The sequence below is a fragment of the Protopterus annectens genome, chromosome 12.part0 (assembly GCF_019279795.1).
Source record: "Protopterus annectens isolate FY-2018-M chromosome 12.part0, PAN1.0, whole genome shotgun sequence".
NCBI lineage: Eukaryota > Metazoa > Chordata > Ceratodontiformes > Protopteridae > Protopterus > Protopterus annectens.
The window spans coordinates 254538412-254559481 of record NC_056746.1 but is presented as its reverse complement, the minus strand read 5'-3'; the positions used below and the strand labels follow the sequence as shown (position 1 = coordinate 254559481).

The 21070-nt window shown below is 36.7% G+C and overlaps 1 protein-coding gene across 1 annotated transcript in view; it reads right to left on the bottom strand.

The window, feature by feature from the left end:
- LOC122816489 (ankyrin repeat and fibronectin type-III domain-containing protein 1-like) overlaps window positions 1-21070 on the bottom strand; it is a 2048587-nt gene that overhangs the window by 567316 nt on the left and 1460201 nt on the right. Inside the window, exons 6-7 of the mRNA XM_044089320.1 lie at window positions 15888-16082; window positions 3165-3278 (exon numbers count right to left, since the gene is read on the bottom strand). Coding sequence (XP_043945255.1) covers window positions 3165-3278; window positions 15888-16082 — 309 coding nt within the window. The remainder of the gene's footprint in view (window positions 1-3164; window positions 3279-15887; window positions 16083-21070) is intronic.

Here is a 21070-nt window from a genome sequence, read left to right as displayed (position 1 = left end):
ACTAATAGAAAGTGTGCAATGCAGGTTACCAAAGCTGTGATAAGAAAAAAAGACACTGGTATGGGGGGAAATACTTAACTAGCTAGGAATTAATGCACTAGGCTACAGAAAATAAAGGGTGATATGATGTAGACACAACTGACTACCCTGTGACACCAGATATGAATAGAGTCGAAAAGGAATGGCAGATGGAGATGAATGGTACAGTATAAGGGGTATAACGTGCTGGAGCATGTTTAAAGGCAAACTAAAGGAAATATTACATCACAGGCAGTGCAGGAATAGTGCATTTGAAAGCGCTACCAGAGGCAGTGGTATTAAATATGTCTGCAGAGGTAGTCACTGAAGAATATTACAGTGGGGAAGGAGGTGGGCAGTTACTATAAGGCTTTAATGGACTTGTTAGATGATCATTTACTTATGGGGCTGTCACAGACTCATCAGACTATGACTACCATCCATCAGCATAATCATATAACAAACATGCATGCCTAAGGTACAGAATAAAACAAGAAGGAGCTGGTCAATCCCATGGACACAAAATCCAAACTTTGTCTAGAAAGGGTCTAGACATGACATCTTGTTCCTCAAAGATGAGCACTTTGTTGAAATGCTTTTTCACTACATAAGGCTGCTGCCATCAAAGTATGCAAATACTGAGCTGATTATGCTAAGTTTAGAGGTGTATGTAGGAGAACCCCCCCCCAAAAAAGTATGGTTTCAAAACCTTTGTTAATCCTTGAAGTATTAAATGTTAGCTGCAGTTGTCCATCCATCTTTCTAGCCTCATATAAAGCCATGCAGAGGAAGGATGACAACATTCATCAGCTGAGATTCTCTTCCTGCCAATGTGCATACAAAGCACACAAGGCATTTATTTCAGTCCGAATATATAAACCGAATCCTCTGCATAACATCCAGAATAGTGATCACTCCTTAGAAACTGAACTGAGTCATGCTTTATCCAAGTGAATACTTTCCAAGGGCCATAACTTTAATCCTTGGAATAAAGACCTACAAGCTAGAATATGGAATAGTATGCTGTCCCAGGGTGCAGAATTTCAGGGTAATTTTGCCTACTCAGAGATAAAGTGATCTCAGTATTTGTATATACAAATAGCACTGGTGTGCATGGTGCAGCCCCTACCCCATAATGGGGAGTATAGAACAGCACCTCCAACTTAGCAAAAACACTGATCTTTTTTCAGTGTCAGGAATCTTATGTAGGGTCTCACACTTCTGGTAAGCAACTGATTAATTACATAATTTCAAACACCCATGTTGTGTCTTTTGGCTTTTCCCAGTTAGGGGTTGCCACAGCGGAACTCCGGTCCGCTAATGATTGGCAGTGGATTTTTACGTGACGAATTGCCAGCCCTGATGCACAACCTTCAACGAAGGTACGCCCATTCATGCATGTCTCCACACAGAAGATACTCTAACTGAGAATCGAACAGGACAACGTCTTACTGTGAGGCAAAAACACCCATAAATAATCAAAATTAGTATAAGATGCAATAATGTGCAAAAATATGAGCATATGTTATCTGTGCAAGCCAAAAAGCACCCTCCCTGTTAACACTGATGTATTTTTGTTGCTTTCTGATGCACAGTTCATGTAGCATGAATACACTTGAAGCTGTAGCCATGGTTTAATACAGTCATGCTTCCTAGCAATGGATATAAAAAGTATCTCAAGCTTTATGACAAAACATTAAAAAAATACATTTGGAGTCCGTACATAATAAGGCAACATGCAGACAGGGTTTGCTGTGTAAGCAAAGAAAGAAGGGAAAAGGTAGCGGTAACACTGCTGTGTAAAATGAAAACAGTCTAATAAATACAGATTGAAAAGGTGCAATCAAAAGTAAATGTTAATGAAGCGGAGCTCAATAGTGTTTTAAAAAGGGAGATTATCATTTGATACTTTACTGAAAGTGTTTTTGCAGAAAACAAAAGAACCTAACTCTTGCAAATTGGTAATGACACAACCTCAGGCAATACTATTCCACTTTTCTCTTACAGAGGAGCAATCTTTTCTGCATATAATAAACCCATTTCAAAAATCTGTTCCTCTTGTGGGAATATAGCTGGGTTGTCTTTTTGCAGTGCGTTTACCACATAAGCATAGCTAGCTGGTAGAACACCCATTGCTGCTACATCAGATGGTACAAGTAAGAAATGGACTGACCACATGTTTGCTAATGTCATTCTGAAAATGAGGAAGAGCATTCCTTTCATACCCAGAGCAAATACCTACATATTTATATGAGCATACCTTTTCACTGTCCATGAGCTTGCGGAAAGTCCATGATTTTGGGCTATATATTTCCCATGTCCCTGTAAATTTGTTATGATTTTCTGGTAAATAACTGAGGATTACTATTAGTCATTATTGCCAGACATTAGAATTACTGTTCAAAAATGTATGCTGATACAAAAACTTGTGTTATTAACTTTTTAAGTGAATTATTGAGGAAATAAGTTGAAGTTATGTATATGAGGTGCCAAGTTGCCAGACCCCACATCACATCATCATAGATGGTACAGGACATGTCAGAAGATGTGGATAGAAAAAAACAACAAAACAAAAGCAACAATGCCAATAAACAGTTCTGTGTGTTTGCTCAAGAATTATGGACAAATCCAAAAATAATTGGGGGACAAAAGCCCAAAATCTAGGAGAAGTTATATATAGTACACCAATTTAATTTATTTATGAAGTTAAGAGAATAGCAAGTTTTGCATCAACATGCATTTTCTGAAGAATGAGAAGAATTAAACTCTAATGGCTGACTGTAATCTTCAAATCAAACCTTTCCTGAGTGACAGGCAAAAATATAAGGCTAAATCAGGGATGTTCAGCAAAACAGGGGCAACTGATTGCTATGGTGGTGAATCTATGTCTGGTAGTGCAAAAGGCTAAAGCTATGAGCTGTTATTGAGCTGCTTTCTATGCCCATGCTACATGGTTTGGTTCCTTCCACTTGCATTTGCCAACTGTGTGACTCTTGAGTATGCCACTTAGCAAGGCAGTCCTGGGTTGCCCCTGAAAGTGGTTATCATGTCCAGTGGGGTTACCTAAAAAACGCATATGCTAAAAAGTTCTGTTCAACTTACATTTATGTGTAGTGATTTTTACATAGTCAGAAAATAATTCCTACCTTTATACTTGGTGACAACAGCAGAGTTTACACTGAGAGGCTCTTGGAAGGATACTTGCAAGCTGGTGCTGTCAGTGACAAAAAGATGGACATTTGTAGGAGGGTCTGGTGTCCCTGCAAATGAGGAAATCAGAGTTACATCACACATCAAATATACCAGACATGTGAAATCTAAAAGTACCAGAGGTTGAAATCCAATAAAAAGTCATAAACAGACATAATGCCTTCCCTGTTAAACAGCAGCATAACAGTATGCCAGATGTCAGGCACTGACTTCATGCAGGTTTTGAACTAAGTCTCTCATACCTAGTCATAGTCCCAATGCCAAATACTGCTCAGTACTGTCAGCAACAGTTATTCAAAACTAGCCTCAGTTCCAAATCCAAATATTGATAGTCATTCTGATCCAGCTACAGTCAAACATACAAAACTATGCGGTAATTGTAATAGTATTCACTTAAACTCACTTACAAAGCCAAACAAATCCAGCATCAGTCCTAAACCCAAAACACTATTAGCATCACTATTATTCCCTCAAACCTAGCCTCAGAGACCAAAGCACATAATATTCATTCAAACTGAGTCATAGTCCCAGGTAAAAACCTATGAAGTAACTTCAGTAACATTCAGTAAAACCCATTCCCATTCCCATTCCTAGTGCCAGCAACAAGCACTGTGAAGCAAACTCACTTAAATTTTCTCAGACCCATTCCCAAACCTAACTCAAACACTGCATGTTAATGTAAATAATATTTACTCAATCCTTGTCTCAGTGAGAGACTCAAATACTGTACAAGACTCTTGTTAATAGTGACTCTCATCCACCCTCAGTCCAAGACTCAAACACTGAGCAATAACCTCATGGATATTGACTCAGGCTTAAGTCTTTATCCATACGCAAACACTGTTTGAGTAATCTAACAATTTTACAAGCAAATACTGTTTGTGAAATGAATTCCTGCTTTGGAAGTACACTTGAATGGTCCCAACAGATGGAATATAAAGCATTTACCCAGGGTAAAGTGGGGTGGTGGCAAGCTTAACCTTAAAGGGATCTTCACCAGTGCACTTCCTTAACTACTATAACCTCCTTCAAGGCTGCACAACCTTTGGACAATTTATAAAATTTCCATTGTCAAAGCTGTTTGATTGCTTCTGAGGTATCAACTATACAAACAGAAACCCATGTAAACATAAATTAAAACACTGGATCACAACCTTACTAACGCATCTTCTAAGTTAACCTCACTTCAAGCCTAAAATATGTGTGACAGCCTCAGAAGCAGTCACATAAACAAATCCTCAGTTCCTAACCCAGTGCACTGATATGAATGATTATTAGTTAGTCACTAGAGCTAATGTCACTGACTGTCATTTTTGTACCTCAAAATGGCATTCTCCATCAAAGGAAGGAAAAAATGAAAGAAAGGGAGAGAAAGAAAAAAGAATGAAAGAAAAGTAAGACAGAGACTCTTGTGTCTATTCAACCTCCAAAAGAAATGGAAAAGATTGTATGTGTTCTGTTCCAAAATCACCACATTTAATGAAAACAGGAATTTCCTGTTTGCAGCCAATTTAGTTTCAGGTTGCTAGGCTCAGCAAGCTATGTTTCCTCAAGCCTGCCTTTCTGGAAAAAAAAAGTAGATTCCTAAATAATACCGTAGACCGAACCTTGGTCCCCAAACCCAATACTTCTCTATAACTTTAACAACCATTCAAACTTAGCTTCATTTTTCAAAGCCCAACACTAGAAAGCCAGATTATTGATCATCTTTCAAGACAAATCTCAGAAGTAAATGATAACACTGTTCAGTAAAAGAAGTGGCAGCCTCACAAACATAACCACAGTCCTACATATCAACACTGAATAGCAAGTTCACTACCGGGTTTATAACCCAATTGCTGTCCTATGCAAAAACATTTTTAAATTGCAATGCTGAACAGCAAACTAAATGTCTCATGATCTGTATATAGTCCTAAATCTCATCACTGTCTTCTGAACAGCCCTCAAGGAGAACAGCAACACCCACAAAGAATATTATATTTATAAGGTAGCAGAAACTATGGCAAGACAGGAATGGAAAAAGGAGATTTTACCAAAAGAGATTACTGAATTAGGGATATACAAAACAGGCAGAAGGCAAATGGAATTTACTGGAGAAAATTAGCAAAGGATCAATGTACTGTGAGCAAATAGCTAAGGAGGGAACGATAATAGAGTGGAATGGGGCCAGGCAAAAGCTTGGACTGCAGTTTAGAGACTGCATTTCATATCAAGGATTGGCTACAGAGTATTGGCAAAGCAAAAATGACAAGGGAATGCTAAGTAAAAGTTCAGTTCTGGTTAAAGAACAGAAGCTGTTGTTAAAAATGGATAATTAGTAGGGTATAAAAAAATATCCGATAACTATAAGAATTAATCCAAACAGGTTAGAAAACATTGGGAAAAGAGACTGAAAATGCAATTTAAAAAGACACATTGGGAGGAAATCTGCATGGGCCCTCAAATATGTAACAAAGTCTAGAAAATTTAAGTTAAGATTTAAGGTTTTTCCATGGAATTATCTGCCTTGGTATTTTCTATGCCTGGCATGTCTTCACAAACTTTTTCTTTAAGTAGACAGCAAATGATTGAGGTACGACATGACAGGCACAGGTAATTAGGAACATATTTTTTTTGGAATGTAACAAGTTGGTAGATTTTAAAAATGGACTAAAATCATTCAACCATGCCAGGATCCCTCATTCCTAATGTCTTTCCTCCATTATGCCACTAACCATTTCCTCAAATGAAATTTATCCTCTAGGATATGGTATATGAAGACATGGCCACCTATCAAAACAAAGACACAGCATAGCAAAACTCTGCATCTCGCACTTTCCATAAAATCAGTACCCTCCTTTACTGATGCAGATGACACCTATGCCATTAACATAATGGCTCTGTACATCTCACCAAAATAACAACATCAATGTTATTACATTAGAGTACATTCTCTCCAGGACATCTCATAATATCCAAACTGAAACATTCATTCTTGGAGACATACCTCACAGCTCTCCCTAACTTTGAATCAAATTTTAGCTCTGTCCCTCTTAATTCCTTATAAAAATGGTAACCTTTGGAGAAAAGCTCACAAATTAGCCTTAGTAAATAATGACAATAATTAGAAGTGCAGACTTCTTTTACTTCAGAAAATGTACATTAACTCCTACTCTCTTACTCTGTCACCATCTTGAGTCCCTGCTTATTTCATGATTTGTCCCTCATTCAGTTGCAGGATATGCTTGGAGATGCAAATATCCACTGGCCTACTAACTCTGACTCTCCCTCCCCTACATCCTACCAACTTTTGCAAGTTTACCCAACTCATTCATAACCTTACCTGGTATAATAAAACAAGTAGCATTTTTTCTACTAAACACACCCAGAAAATATATTTCAATCAGATGTACTATCTGATTTTCTAGTGACCATTTCCTAAACCCATTCTATCCACACTCTTTCTAAACTTGGCAAATTTACTATTTATAACTTAGCCAGAAAACTTTCCACATACCCTTAGATCCTACAACTAGAATCATTTAATGTGTCTTCTCTTACACAAAGCCGCAAAGCTGTGCCATACTTCATAGGTTCATAGGTAAGTACTAGGCTAAGTGTTCTTGCAGGCCATTTTATGCCTGGCCATTTTCTCTTTTTGTGCTCAAAATAATCTATCCCATTTGGTTATAGATTAACCTTTCCTATCCCATAGTCAATAATTATGTATTACCCCTAATAAGAATAATTTCAACAACTCCTGAGTATATAAACTATCATGGTCCAATCAGAAAGAAAAGAGTCAAAACTTCTACGACCTCATGTTGCCTATCTATAAAACAACTAATCAGGCAAAACGACAAAATCTAGCACAACTGGCAATCTACCAGAACCACTGCCAGCTATCAACTATCATCACCTCTGTAATATCACTAATGCCCAAGTAGAATGTGGCAAAAAATTCAAATCCCAAGAAGAATTTGATTTTAAATTGCATAAATTATTTCGGTACATGATATCTAAACTCCTCAAGCTTGGTAAACCTTCATAACCAAATCTCTCACTCACTGAAACAAGCTACAATGTGGCAATGTGGCATGCACTTTGAACTCTCACTTTATCAGCATATCTTTCTCAAAACATAATCTAAACTATAGCAAATATTTAGCATCCATCATTTGTAACACGACACAACCATTCATTTCCAACTAATTCCTACTTCTACTTTCAGACATCTCTGCAACTGAAAACCACAACCCTTGCTCCAGATACTCTTCTGCATGAGTACCTAACAGTAGCAGCAAGGGCAATGGCCTATCCTGTATCAGTCCTAATCAACAGATCCATCCAGGAATCCATCTGCCCTGAAACCTTAAAAAATCCTATATACTACCCATCCATAAAAGTGGCCCTTCACCTTCCCAACACTGATCTTGTCCTTTCTATGGTACTGATACTGCCCTCTTATTCTTTCTAGATTTAAACTGACCACCTGATGAATACCTTCTAAAGTTTAGGACCCTTCATATGAAATCAACTTCCTACAGATATAAAAACCTTACAACTATAAAAACATTCAAACAAACATCTATGTTAAGCAATATTTTCAGAAAGAAACTAAGTGCACTTGCTTCACAGCCACTGACTAATGTCGACAGATTATTGAGGTAAGTTGTCATCATCATGATCATCATTATCCCCCTTTTTCCCATTTTTCTACATGGGGTTTGGGTGTCGTATCAACTGTCACCATTTATCTGTCTATTTAAAGCTTTCTCCAGCACTCAGTTTGCCCCAATCTGACTGGTGCAGGTCATCTCTCACACAGTCCATCCACTTCTTTGCTGGATGCCATTGTGTACTCTTGCCTTCTTCTTGTCTGCCCAACTCTTGCTCACCAGAGTGACTTCTGCTTTTCTGCACATGTGCCAAACCACCATAATTTGTTCTCTTTGACCTGTTCTGCAATTTGAGCTACTTTAGCTTCTGATCTTATGTCCTTATTTCTTTGCCTGTCCACAATGTGCATCCTGCCACCTATCTCAGGCACTTCATTTCCATCACCTCTAGCTTCCTCAGCTGTTCTGCATTTACTACCCAGGTTTCTGTATCATACAGCAGTACTGGTTGCACCACTGTTTTGTACACCTTACTTTTAGTTTCTTTGGCATTCTTCTATCATATACTATACCTGACACTCTATGCCAGTTGACTGCAGCCTCTCTGATTCTAGCTTTGACCTCTTCACTCAGACTTACCTTCTCCTCAATCACCCCTCCTGGATACTTGAAGCTGTTAATCTGTTCCTCTATTTTCCCTTCTATCTCAGTTCTCAGCTTCTCCTGATTTCCTCCATTTGCTGCCATCACAAATGACTTATCTATAGTCAGTTTTATCCCATGTGCCTTCAGTTTTCTAGTCCATTCCCCTATTTGTTGAAGTTCTTGTTCAGAGTCTGCTTGTAATGCCACATTGTCTGAATACAGCAACTTTGTTGATCTGTCCCCTCCGACCTGTTTGCTAATGTAGTCCATCACCAGTATAAACACCAGTAGACTCAGAGCTGACCCCTGATGCACATCTACTCCCACTGGAAACTCCTCCATGAGGCCGAACATTGTTTACACTTGAATTAATGGGTTCTTGTGCATAGCTTGCACTAATTCTACCAATGTTTCTGGGACTTTAAACCACTGCAGGACTGCCCAAATCAGTTTCTTGGGACCTTGTCATATCCCTTCTCCAAGTCTAGAAATCCCCAGTTGGACTCTTTCCTCATCTCTACCTTCTTTTTAACTATCTGTCTCACTGCAAACATCGAGTCATTTGTGCTGCATCCTGAACTGAATCTGAACTGCTCATTTCCCATCTTACTTTCTACTACTCTGTGCAGTCATTTATCATTCATCCTTTCCAGAACTTTCATGCAATGTGACAGGAGTCTGATACCTCTGTACTGCCTGCAGCTGTGAGTGTCCCCTTTGTTCTTGAACACTGGCACTAGTATACTTACTCTCCAGTCATCTGGGATGTGTCTTTCTCTCCACACAGTTATGAGTACCCTCAAGAGCCATTTCTCCCCTACCTTACCCAGTATCGTTATCACATCTACTGTGAATTCATCTGACCATGCTGGTTTCCCTGAATTCATTTTCCCAAGTTCTGTTCTTACTTCTTTTATGGTGGGCTCCTCCTATTCCCTCATTGTAGGCTGTGCCTGGACAGTACATCTTCTATGGGGTTTTCTTCATTGAAAAGCTGCTGGAAGTACTCCTTCCATCTGCCTTTGATCTCCTGCTGACTGATCATAAGGGATCCCAGCAACAACCTAATCAAGGGTGTCTGACTATCTTCTTTATCTTTCTATCTTTGCCTTGCTACCTGATATAGTTTCTTTGTGCCATCTATTGACTCATTATCGAGAAGGTAGTAGAGTGCCTTTAACACCTTGTTCTTTGCTACTGCAACTCCTTTCTTAGCTAGCCCGCCAGTATTCCTTCCTAGCTTAGTCTGTCCTTTCTGTCTCCCATTTTTCCTGCACTCTTTCTTTCTTTTGATGGCTTTCTGGACTTCAGCATTTCACCACCAGCTTTCCTTATGTTCCTTATTTCCATACCTGGCTTGACTGCATATCTGTTCTGTAGCCTATATACATGCTGCTTTGAGGCATTGCCATTCTTTGACAACTCCACTTATTTCCTCTTCTTACTGAGAGGTAAGAACCCCCTAAGTAATTCTTTGACTGTAGTGCTTTATTATCTCCAACTTCTGTCCAGGTCTTCTGCTCTAGAGTTTTTTTTAGAGTTTTCTCAGCTACAGCTGATTGTAACCAGTGGTTTTAATATATTTTTATATATTTTTTTTAGGATGATAGGACCGATAATAATACACAGGAAGGGAGATGTGAACAATTTATTGGGAAACAAAGAATGTATATATAACAGGCAGGCTTAATGCCAGTAATGATGCTAATAAATAAACATATTTTTTTTTCTAGTATTTTTTTAAATTAAATGTATATATATTATACATTATACATTTTACAACAAACAAGTAAAGAAAATAAAATAATTATGTAGTAATTTACATTAATAAACAAATTATTTAAAACATATAAAAATAACTTACTGCTTACTAGTTAATATTTAATATTTACATTTTTTAATTTTATATATATAACCGTGACAAGTTAGATGCATGGTTGAATATATTTATTCTTAGAATGAGAAGTTTTTTTAAGTATTTTAAACAGATATATTTTAAGTATTTTAATAGATATATTTTTGGAACATTGTATGATTTATTATTTACTTATTTATCATATATCAGGTTATACTCATGAATTAGGTTTGATATATATGAAATTCATACACAGGGAGTTTCTAAACAGAAGTGATATTTTTATATGTGCATTAGTTTCTGAAAAACTTTTTTGGTTTGTATTATAAGTGAGGCGTTGTGTTGCTAACTTAATTTAATCTAATTTAATTAAATGAATTAACGTAACTAAAGTAATAGGAAATGAATTTAATTAATGTAGACAACTGATTGGTTGCAGAAAGATTTGAACTATATAAAACTGAACAAGGTTTCTAAATGTTTTTTATCCTTTCTTAGCTAGCCCGCCAGTATTCCTTCCTAGCTTGGTCTGTCCTTTCTGTCTCCCATTTTTCCTGCACTCTTTCTTTCTTTTGATGGCTTTCTGGACTTCAGCATTTCACCACCAGCTTTCCTTATGTTCCTTATTTCCATACCTGGCTTGACTGCATATCTGTTCTGTAGCCTATATACATGCTGCTTTGAGGCATTGCCATTCTTTGATAACTCCACTTATTTCCTCTTCTTACTGAGGTACAAGAACCCTAAGTAATTTCTTGAACTGTAGTGCTTTATCTCCAGTCAACTGCCAGGTCTTCTGTCTCTATTGACTTTAGAGTTTTCTCTGACCACTGCTTACAGCTGATTGTGGCAACCAGTGGTTTATGCTTATATATTTTTTATAATTGATAGGATACCGGAGAATAATCACAAGGAAGGAGATGTGAACAATTTATTGGAAACAAAGGAATGTTTATGGCAACTCAGGCTTAATGCCAGTAATATGCCTGGTATAAATGAACATATTTCCATTTCTAGTATTTTAAAGAATAAATCATATTGTATATAACATATACATTTTACAACAAACAAGTAGAGCAAAGAATATATGTATAGTAATTACATTAGATAACACTATTATTTAATACATATAAAATATGCTTACTGTAACTTAGTTAATATTTAATATTTACATTTTATGTATTTATATATATGAAGAACTGTATAAGTTAGATGCATGGTTGAATATATTTATTCTTAGAATGAGAAGTTTTTTAAGTATTTTAAACAGATATATTTTAAGTATTTTAATAGATATATTTTTGGAATATTGTATGATTTATTATTTACTTATTTATCATATATCAGGTTATACTCATGAATTAGGTTTGATATATATGAAATTCATACACAGGGAGTTTCTAAACAGAAGTGATATTTTTATATGTGCATTAGTTTCGTTTGTATTATAAGTGAGGCGTTGTGTTGCTAACTTAATTTAATCTAATTTAATTAAATGAATTAACGTAACTAAAGTAATAGGAAATTAATTTAATTAATGTAGACAACTGATTGGTTGCAGAAAGATTTGAACTATATAAAACTGAACAAGGTTTCTAAATGTTTTTTATCCTTTCTTAGCTAGCCCGCCAGTATTCCTTCCTAGCTTGGTCTGTCCTTTCTGTCTCCCATTTTTCCTGCACTCTTTCTTTCTTTTGATGGCTTTCTGGACTTCAACATTTCACCACCAGCTTTCCTTATGTTCCTTATTTCCATACCTGGCTTGACTGCATATCTGTTCTGTAGCCTATATACATGCTGCTTTGAGGCATTGCCATTCTTTGACAACTCCACTTATTTCCTCTTCTTACTGAGGTATAAGAACCCTAAGTAATTTCTTGAACTGTAGTGCTTTATCTCCAGTCAACTGCCAGGTCTTCTGTCTCTATTGACTTTAGAGTTTTCTCTGACCACTGCTTACAGCTGATTGTGGCAACCAGTGGTTTATGCTTATATATTTTTTATAATTGATAGGATACCGGAGAATAATCACAAGGAAGGAGATGTGAACAATTTATTGGAAACAAAGGAATGTTTATGGCAACTCAGGCTTAATGCCAGTAATATGCCTGGTATAAATGAACATATTTCCATTTCTAGTATTTTAAAGAATAAATCATATTGTATATAACATATACATTTTACAACAAACAAGTAGAGCAAAGAATATATGTATAGTAATTACATTAGATAACACTATTATTTAATACATATAAAATATGCTTACTGTAACTTAGTTAATATTTAATATTTACATTTTATGTATTTATATATATGAAGAACTGTATAAGTTAGATGCATGGTTGAATATATTTATTCTTAGAATGAGAAGTTTTTTAAGTATTTTAAACAGATATATTTTAAGTATTTTAATAGATATATTTTTGGAACATTGTATGATTTATTATTTACTTATTTATCATATATCAGGTTATACTCATGAATTAGGTTTGATATATATGAAATTCATACACAGGGAGTTTCTAAACAGAAGTGATATTTTTATATGTGCATTAGTTTCTGAAAAACTTTTTTGGTTTGTATTATAAGTGAGGCATTGTGTTGCTAACTTAATTTAATCTAATTTAATTAAATGAATTAACGTAACTAAAGTAATAGGAAATGAATTTAATTAATGTAGACAACTGATTGGTTGCAGAAAGATTTGAACTATATAAAACTGAACAAGGTTTCTAAATGTTTTTTATCCTTTCTTAGCTAGCCCGCCAGTATTTCTTCCTAGCTTGGTCTGTCCTTTCTGTCTCCCATTTTTCCTGCACTCTTTCTTTCTTTTGATGGCTTTCTGGACTTCAGCATTTCACCACCAGCTTTCCTTATGTTCCTTATTTCCATACCTGGCTTGACTGCATATCTGTTCTGTAGCCTATATACATGCTGCTTTGAGGCATTGCCATTCTTTGACAACTCCACTTATTTCCTCTTCTTACTGAGGTACAAGAACCCTAAGTAATTTCTTGAACTGTAGTGCTTTATCTCCAGTCAACTGCCAGGTCTTCTGTCTCTCTTGACTTTAGAGTTTTCTCTGACCACTGCTTACAGCTGATTGTGGCAACCAGTGGTTTATGCTGTGGGTTGACTGTTTCACTAGGAATGACTTTGCAGTCACCGATTCTACCCCAATGCCCTCTCCTTACTAGGAGGAAGTTGCATGCTGACCACTCTTGTATGTGATCTTCTGAGGGTCTCTCTTTCTGAACCACGTGTTGGTGTGATCTTTTGACTGTCTTTCTTTCTGAACCACCTTCTGGCTACTATCAAGCCATTTACTTGACAGAAGTAGTTGAGGCAGGTACTTCAATCATTCTACTTGTATACATTTGTACATAAAACACCTATGAAAACACTTTGTACAACTAGTTCATTCTTTAGCATATATGCAACACTTCTTGTATAAATATTATGCTATGCAGCAATTTGTTGCCCTCAAAACTTTTATTTTACTGACTTTCTGCTTTAATTTGCTGCTGAACTACTGAATTTTAATGAACTTTTGTACCAAGGTCATGCCTGAAAAGGGTCAGCAAACCAGTTCAATTTCCTAGTTATCAAATGGTAAAATGAAACTTAAATAAAATATCTTCCAAGTGCATTGGCTAGTTTATTAACATTAGACACTTAACATAGTCAAATTAACTTCTTTTAACTGTTAAGGGTTGAAAAGAGTACTAACTTGAGTTTTAACATGTAGTTTTATATCATATTTCTGCATTTTTCTCCTTTGTCTGATATTACTAAAAGCATAAGCAGAATTAATAGCCACAAGCTGAACATAAAGTATGAAAGAAAATATGGAAAATGCTTTGTAAATCAGCTTGCAAGCAAAATTTGTCTTGTTACGTTTCATAGATTTATAATGAAATTTTGCCCTTCGGGGAGGTTAATGATGCAATACCCAGTTAAAGTTTCTGTTTAGAAAAATGCTGCCTTTTGATCTATGAAACCCCGTTATTCCAAGTTAAAATAGAGAAAATGAGACAAGATAGTGACAATATGGGGTATTAAAACATGGCAAACAGCAGCAGCACACAGACAAGGAAAACTCCAATGATAAGTTTAATTTTCCATTAATAGCTGCACATTGCTAGTGTTTGAATAGCTCAGCAAAGAATGTTTTGTGTATGCTTTATATTAAGACTTTTATACAAATCAGTGCTGTTAGTGTCGTAACCAGCCAGCAGCTCTTCTCTTAATCCCTCTAAAGACAAATGTGATAGGCAATGACTTGATGTTATAGAATACATTATAAAGGGAACTATTTAAAGTAAATAACAGCTGCTTATGTCCTCCTATATGTAAGTATAACTTTAAACAAACTTCATACACCTCAGTAGGAATAGGTGATGACCATGATAGCTTGAGATTTCTCTCTCTCTCTTTATATATATATATATATATATATATATATATATATATATATATATATATATATATATATATACATATATATACATACACACACACACACACACACATATATTTATATATATATATATATATATATATATATCTGTGTGTGTGTGTATATATATCTATATGTATATATATATATATATATATATATATATATATATCAGTACATGTATATGATAACAGCAGAACAAAAATCATTAACAACAATAAGCTTGCTTTGGAGCAAAACTAATGGGAAAAGTTAACACTGGGTTCTTTACCTCTTAAAAGAACAGTACTCTCTGACACCGTTACCAACAGCACTATGTCCCCTCTCCCCTAGTCTAATACTTTCCTGCCCTAATCTTGGATTTTATCCCTTTTTCACTTGGTTTAAATTTATTAGCACAGCCTCCAACAAAAAAGTGTTCTTAACTCTGGGAGAAGCATAATTGAAAGGGTGCACTGCTTTACACACCTTTGGCAGTAACAGAGGAGGCAGCAGACACAGCTTCTTGAATTGCAGATCTTCATTTTTCAGATTTTATACTTACAACCTTGCATATGCTTGGAGAGGGCCTTGCACATGGTGTAAACAATTTTTATATCAGTTGCCTTTTAAACTCGCATATGATCCATTTTCATGGACTTGATGGCCTACACAAAAAAGAAATCACTGTACTGACAAAAGAATGTTTTCAGGCCCTAATGTTACAATAAATGCTTAGAATAACAACTACCTTGCTGTTATATTTTCTTTCAAAATATGAAGCGGGATACTGATCATACTACCAGTGACTGCTTCATTGAAGAGCATTAAGTCAAAACTGACTGACCGAATTGTCAGTCTAAGCATCAGGGACCACATTGTGGCAAATTATAAAAATAATGCATTTATTCACTGTGTCTTGCCTTTCCATCTTTTTCCTCTCGTATCTCTTCATTCTTGCTGTGCACTAAACTGTTTCTAGCAGTTTGTTCTATCCCTTCCTTTGACAAAATGTACAGATTTTTTGAAGCCTATTCCTCCCTGGAATTTCTCTGCTGTTCATGCCTGTTACTCAGCAACTGTGAGTCTCTCATTATTTTGGGGATAAAGAAAAGTTACTTACGAGCATGCTCAAATCCTGCTTTCATCCGCTTGTAGAGCCGATACCTCCACTCCCAGGCTTTCAGCTGCTTCTCTTTCTCAGAACAGTCTGTGTTGAGGGCTTCATTTACAACCTGTGCTGTAAGCTCATTGACCCGTTGCTCTGCTTCCCGTACAAGTGTGGCTAAGTGAACTGTGCGACTCTCCAAACTTCCAACTACAAGCAAATGAAGAAAATTCATACATACATAAGATTAGTGTAGATTTAGACTTATATGCACATGCTCTACATTTGCTCAGATTAAAATGAAAAACAGTATAACCTGTGAGCCTCTACTCAAGAGGTGGTTCTAACTTTGAAGACAGTGCTCTTGTACCAGAATTCATAAGAATTACCACTAAGACAAAGTACAGGTGGAGTCAGATCTCCCACAACATGCTATTATGGCGTAGTTCAGAAGTAATGTCAGTCATCCTCTGAAGAATGTCATTACAAAACACCAGTACTACTATACATATAGATTAGCTATTTACTTAAGTGAGCTGGTCCTTTTTACACCTTTTTTGTCAGTGACCTAGCAAATGTTTCATTATTGGCCACATCAACTAACATCTTCATACTCCTCACTCTGCTGTACTGCAGACAAACATCTGCTTATCTGGCTCAGTTTCTGTAAATAGTGTATAAAGTCTGTTTCTTCACACTGTTATGTATCACCTGTATTTTGCATACATACTGTTTAACATATATTCTCACATTTCCTGCATGTATTGGGCTAGGGCCAAAATTGATCCTAAACTACAATGCCCTATCCAGGTAAACAAATTTAAATAAATAAAAAAAGTAAGTCGAAAAATAAATAAGTAACTCCATCCATCAATCAATAAATACGGGAAACAATAAATACACTATAGATAGGGACAGTTTAATGTAGCCAATCAACCAGCTTGGGAGGATATCCGACACCAATTACAAAGATAAGAACAACAACAACACACACACACACACACACACACACACACACACACACACACACACACACACACACACACACACACACACACCTGAGAAACAGACCACTCAGCAACCATGATCCTCACATTGAAAGCAGAATAGCTGCTAGTTTATTATGACCTAACTGTTCCACTATATGTTTTAATTCTTGTTCTGCAGGGAGAAAAAGCCATCTGTCCTCTGTGCTACTTTTTACTGCCTCTCTAGTTGGTGAGGCTTTATCTTCTATAGGTGTAAACTCCCTCAGAATTAAGCTTACTACAGTGTTGCAAAAACATAATCCTCAAAGAGACTTGGGGTGGTGTGACTTTATGTTCTCCTATAGTTATTGCAATTCAAAGATTAGTTATGAATGACCTGCAGCATGTCAAAGACTTAGCAGCTGAAAGTAGCATTTCCTGCAGAAGGAAACAGACCTGCAGAAGCACGAAGCTCTTTCATGTAATATCTGGAAATAGTGCAAGGTTTGGATGGAATTTCTATGAACTTGTACATTTGAATTATCTAAAGACAACTCCTTGCTACAAAATTCACATAGTTCAAAAGTTAAACACTTTTTCCCAGGAACCTGGATATGCAATACATTGAAGTACTTGTGTTTGGTATGTATCAGCTTTGAAACTACTTTTTTGCAATTTCATTTAAACATTATTTGGCACCTACTCTAGAGGTAAATGTGCATTAGGATATTTATAAGGTGAGTGTTTCAGAGCATAGCAATCCTCTCCATTTACGACATAGTACTGCTTAGTCCAAACAAAGAAGAAGCAGGACTTTTACAGCTAGTGACGCCTGGCTTATTGGGATGATGACATTATCAAAGACTTGTGTGTCACAATGCATTCAAAAACTAGTATACTGAAATTTGCATATGTTCTCATGTTGCCTTGATAAAGGGAGGACTGTAAATGTTTTTGTGCAGTTTAATAATTATACGCAATACAGATATGGGCAATAAATTGATATGTTTCTGAATTGCTCATGCCTATACCTGTTGCGCAGTTCCACCATATGAAAATATATTTGTCTGCTGTAGCATTGCAACACCTGTTTATAGTATTGCAAACTTGTTTAGTTTAAAAATTGCAGCTTGACCATCAACTACTATGTTTCCCTTCTGTTATCTCCAATCTCCACTCCTTGTACTACCCCTGTGCTTGGAGCCAATAAATCCCAAGATGGACTGCAAAGGGGGACTAGGATATGCAACTGTGTGAGGTATAAAGCAGTACGACCATGTGCATCATTATATTACTATATTATGTTACTAGAACATTTTTCAAGTATACTATAACCAAACTCTTGAATGTTAGGTTACATAATTTAGATGCGGAATGGCTTTTCTTCATTACTCAATATCTTGGTATTAACCTCTAGTCACATCTCTCATAGCACTACAAGATCATGTGCAAGCTGCCCCTGTACCCCTGTACCTTCCTTCCTAAAAGGGGTGAGTGGGCTTTGACTCATCACTGTTCTCGCCCCCCCCCCCGTCATCAGCTCTTCCAGCATCACGCCCAATTACACAAACCCTGGGTTGTCTAGGTTGTAGTCAAGGCTTTTACTCCGTGTCAGAGCCATCTTACAGCAGACACAAGTGACACAGTGTTTTCAATGCTACTTTGGACTGCAAGGGAAACAATTTATGTGTTAGGAACCCACTCAAACTGCTCATTACACTCGCTTGACTTTTTAGTGAAGTTGTTGTACAGTGATCCCAGGGTTCTAACAAATGCAGATGTTACCAAGTATCTTTGGCTGTCCATCTCAATCTCCAACACCCTTTGCACTGCTAACATATATGTATTACACTGAGCATGATAGGTATGTTTACATATGCATGAATTGTCTTCAGTGTGTCGCAAATCATTAGCAGGATTCACTTTTATAAATCACACTAATGTCCACACTGCATAAAGTGTAATAGTGTACATTACTTTAACATAACAACAGATAAAAATAAACCACTGTTGCAGTAGCCTGCACTATATGGGACAGCAAGCTAGCCACTGTATAGCAAGAGATCAGTGGTATAAAACCAATGGCTTGGTAGTCAAAATCTTCGGAGCCTTCTTGCCTCAGAAGAGGGAGGCTAGAGCCCGTGTCTATATTACAACATTGAAGCTTTAGTTAACTGAATAACTAAAGCTCAATCTTGTAATATCAAAACCATAAAATGTCGAATGGATGATTCAACCCAGGGAAACACTTCCCTTGGCCACATCAAAAAAAAACAAAAAAACTTTAGACCCAAAGTCAAGTGGGGGGGGGGTTCGCCACCCACCCCCCATGTGGGGGACTGTACCACCCACACCCCCCCAACTAAATCTACCAACTCTGAGATTGCTCCAAATTGGAGAAAAGGGCATAATCCACATAACGGCCAAAGGAAGTGCTTCCCTGGGTTAAATCGGCCGTTCGACATTTTACAATTTCGATATTACAAGATCAAGCTTTAGTTATTTGATTAACTAAAGCTTTGATCTTGTAATATAGACCCTAGAGCCCTGCCATATAGGAACAGTAATAGTAAATATCCCTCATCCTGTCATAAAAATAGCAAAAAAGAGATGGTGAGAGCATGTAGTTACTGCAACAGTGATCTATTAGAACATCTACTGTTAATTCTGGCCAAAGGAATCATGAGAGTAGAAGAGACCATAACACCTAGAATTCTGAGAGATGGCAGATGTAAAAGTCTGGTTATAAAATACGAAGAGCTGTTACCTGTAACACTTGACAGTGTCCTGAGGAAGAAATGTCATCATTAGGATTTTATCCAATAGACATCCCCTAAGATGGGCTGAGAGAAGATTTATCTATGTTCACCTGAAAACCCAGGGTGAGTAAAACACTTTTTAGCAAAGCCATGGATTCTTTATGACTTGTGAAAGAATCTGCAAAAGTAAGGCAGTTGTCTACATATGGAAAAATGTGAATACTCTGCAACCTGCCAAGGGCTATTATAGGAGGCAGGGATGATGCAAGCACTCTTATAGTTGCTGACAAAGAAAAGGGCACTGCAGAAATGTAAAATGTAAACTAGCTGTTAAAAAAGCATAACAACTACCCAAATTCTTTCAAAAAGGAATGTGATGTAAAGGTCTAAAAAGAAAGGACATGGACAAGTCTTCAGGTTCCTTCTTTCTTTAGCATCAGAAAGATCCTTGAATAAAATCCATTCCTCTTAGTCCTGAGAGGACATGTTCCACAACCAATAAAGCATCTGATCTAGAACAGGAGGGAATAGATAGGTCTGATTTCTTGGATGATGAGGAATCTCTTGAAAAAGAAGAGGAGAATCCCTCTGCCAGTGGTAGCCTTTTCAATGATTCTCAGAATCCAAGTGTCTGTATTTATCTGGTGAAACAGAAGGAAGTGGAGACCTAAACTTGGGAAAGCTTTACAGGATTACAGGGGGGGGGGCATGTAGGCAGTCTGTTTTCTTGCATTACCCTTAATTTTGGGAGGAGCCTCCTTTCTTAATTGAATCTCCCTGCCATTGCTTTTTGAAATTTTGTTTTTCTGTGCCTTGCAAAGAATGCTTATTCCACTTCCTAAAAAGGGAACCAGAATTGGAAGAAACATTTCTACTATATTTGGGCAAGGAGGGTTGATAAATTTGGGTACCTTCCTGAATTAATGTTTCTCTTTCCAACAATCTTTTAAAGACCTCAGCAAAGGAAGGACTAAAAAGGACCTTTTTGTCCATGGGAGCATTCAGGGTCTCTCTCAGTTTTGACACCCGTCTGGTAAATTCACAAAGTGGCCAGGCAAATCTACTTATCACTGACCTAGTGGCAGTGCTCTAGAAACATCAGCAGCAGTGTCATGAGCACATTTTAGGGAATATTTGGTTACCTAAGACACAGAGGATGCTAACGAATTTAGAGATGCCTTAGTCTTTGAAGAAGGGAGGCTGGTAATAAATTTTCTCGAATTGTCAAAGGAATCTGTCAGAAACATATATGTGATCCGGACAATTCACTGTTCCGAAGACTAATGTGGAAGAAGTATAAACTTTGTTTTCAATCTATTAAGGCTTTTCCAAGCTTTTCAAAAGGAATATGGCTAGCTGCCATAAGGTGCTTAGCAGAAGCTGATTTGACAAATAAATTATTTCAGGATCTGACCTAAGGTTTGAAAAAAAGAACTGGAGCAATGGTGGCATGTAACATAATTAATTAGAC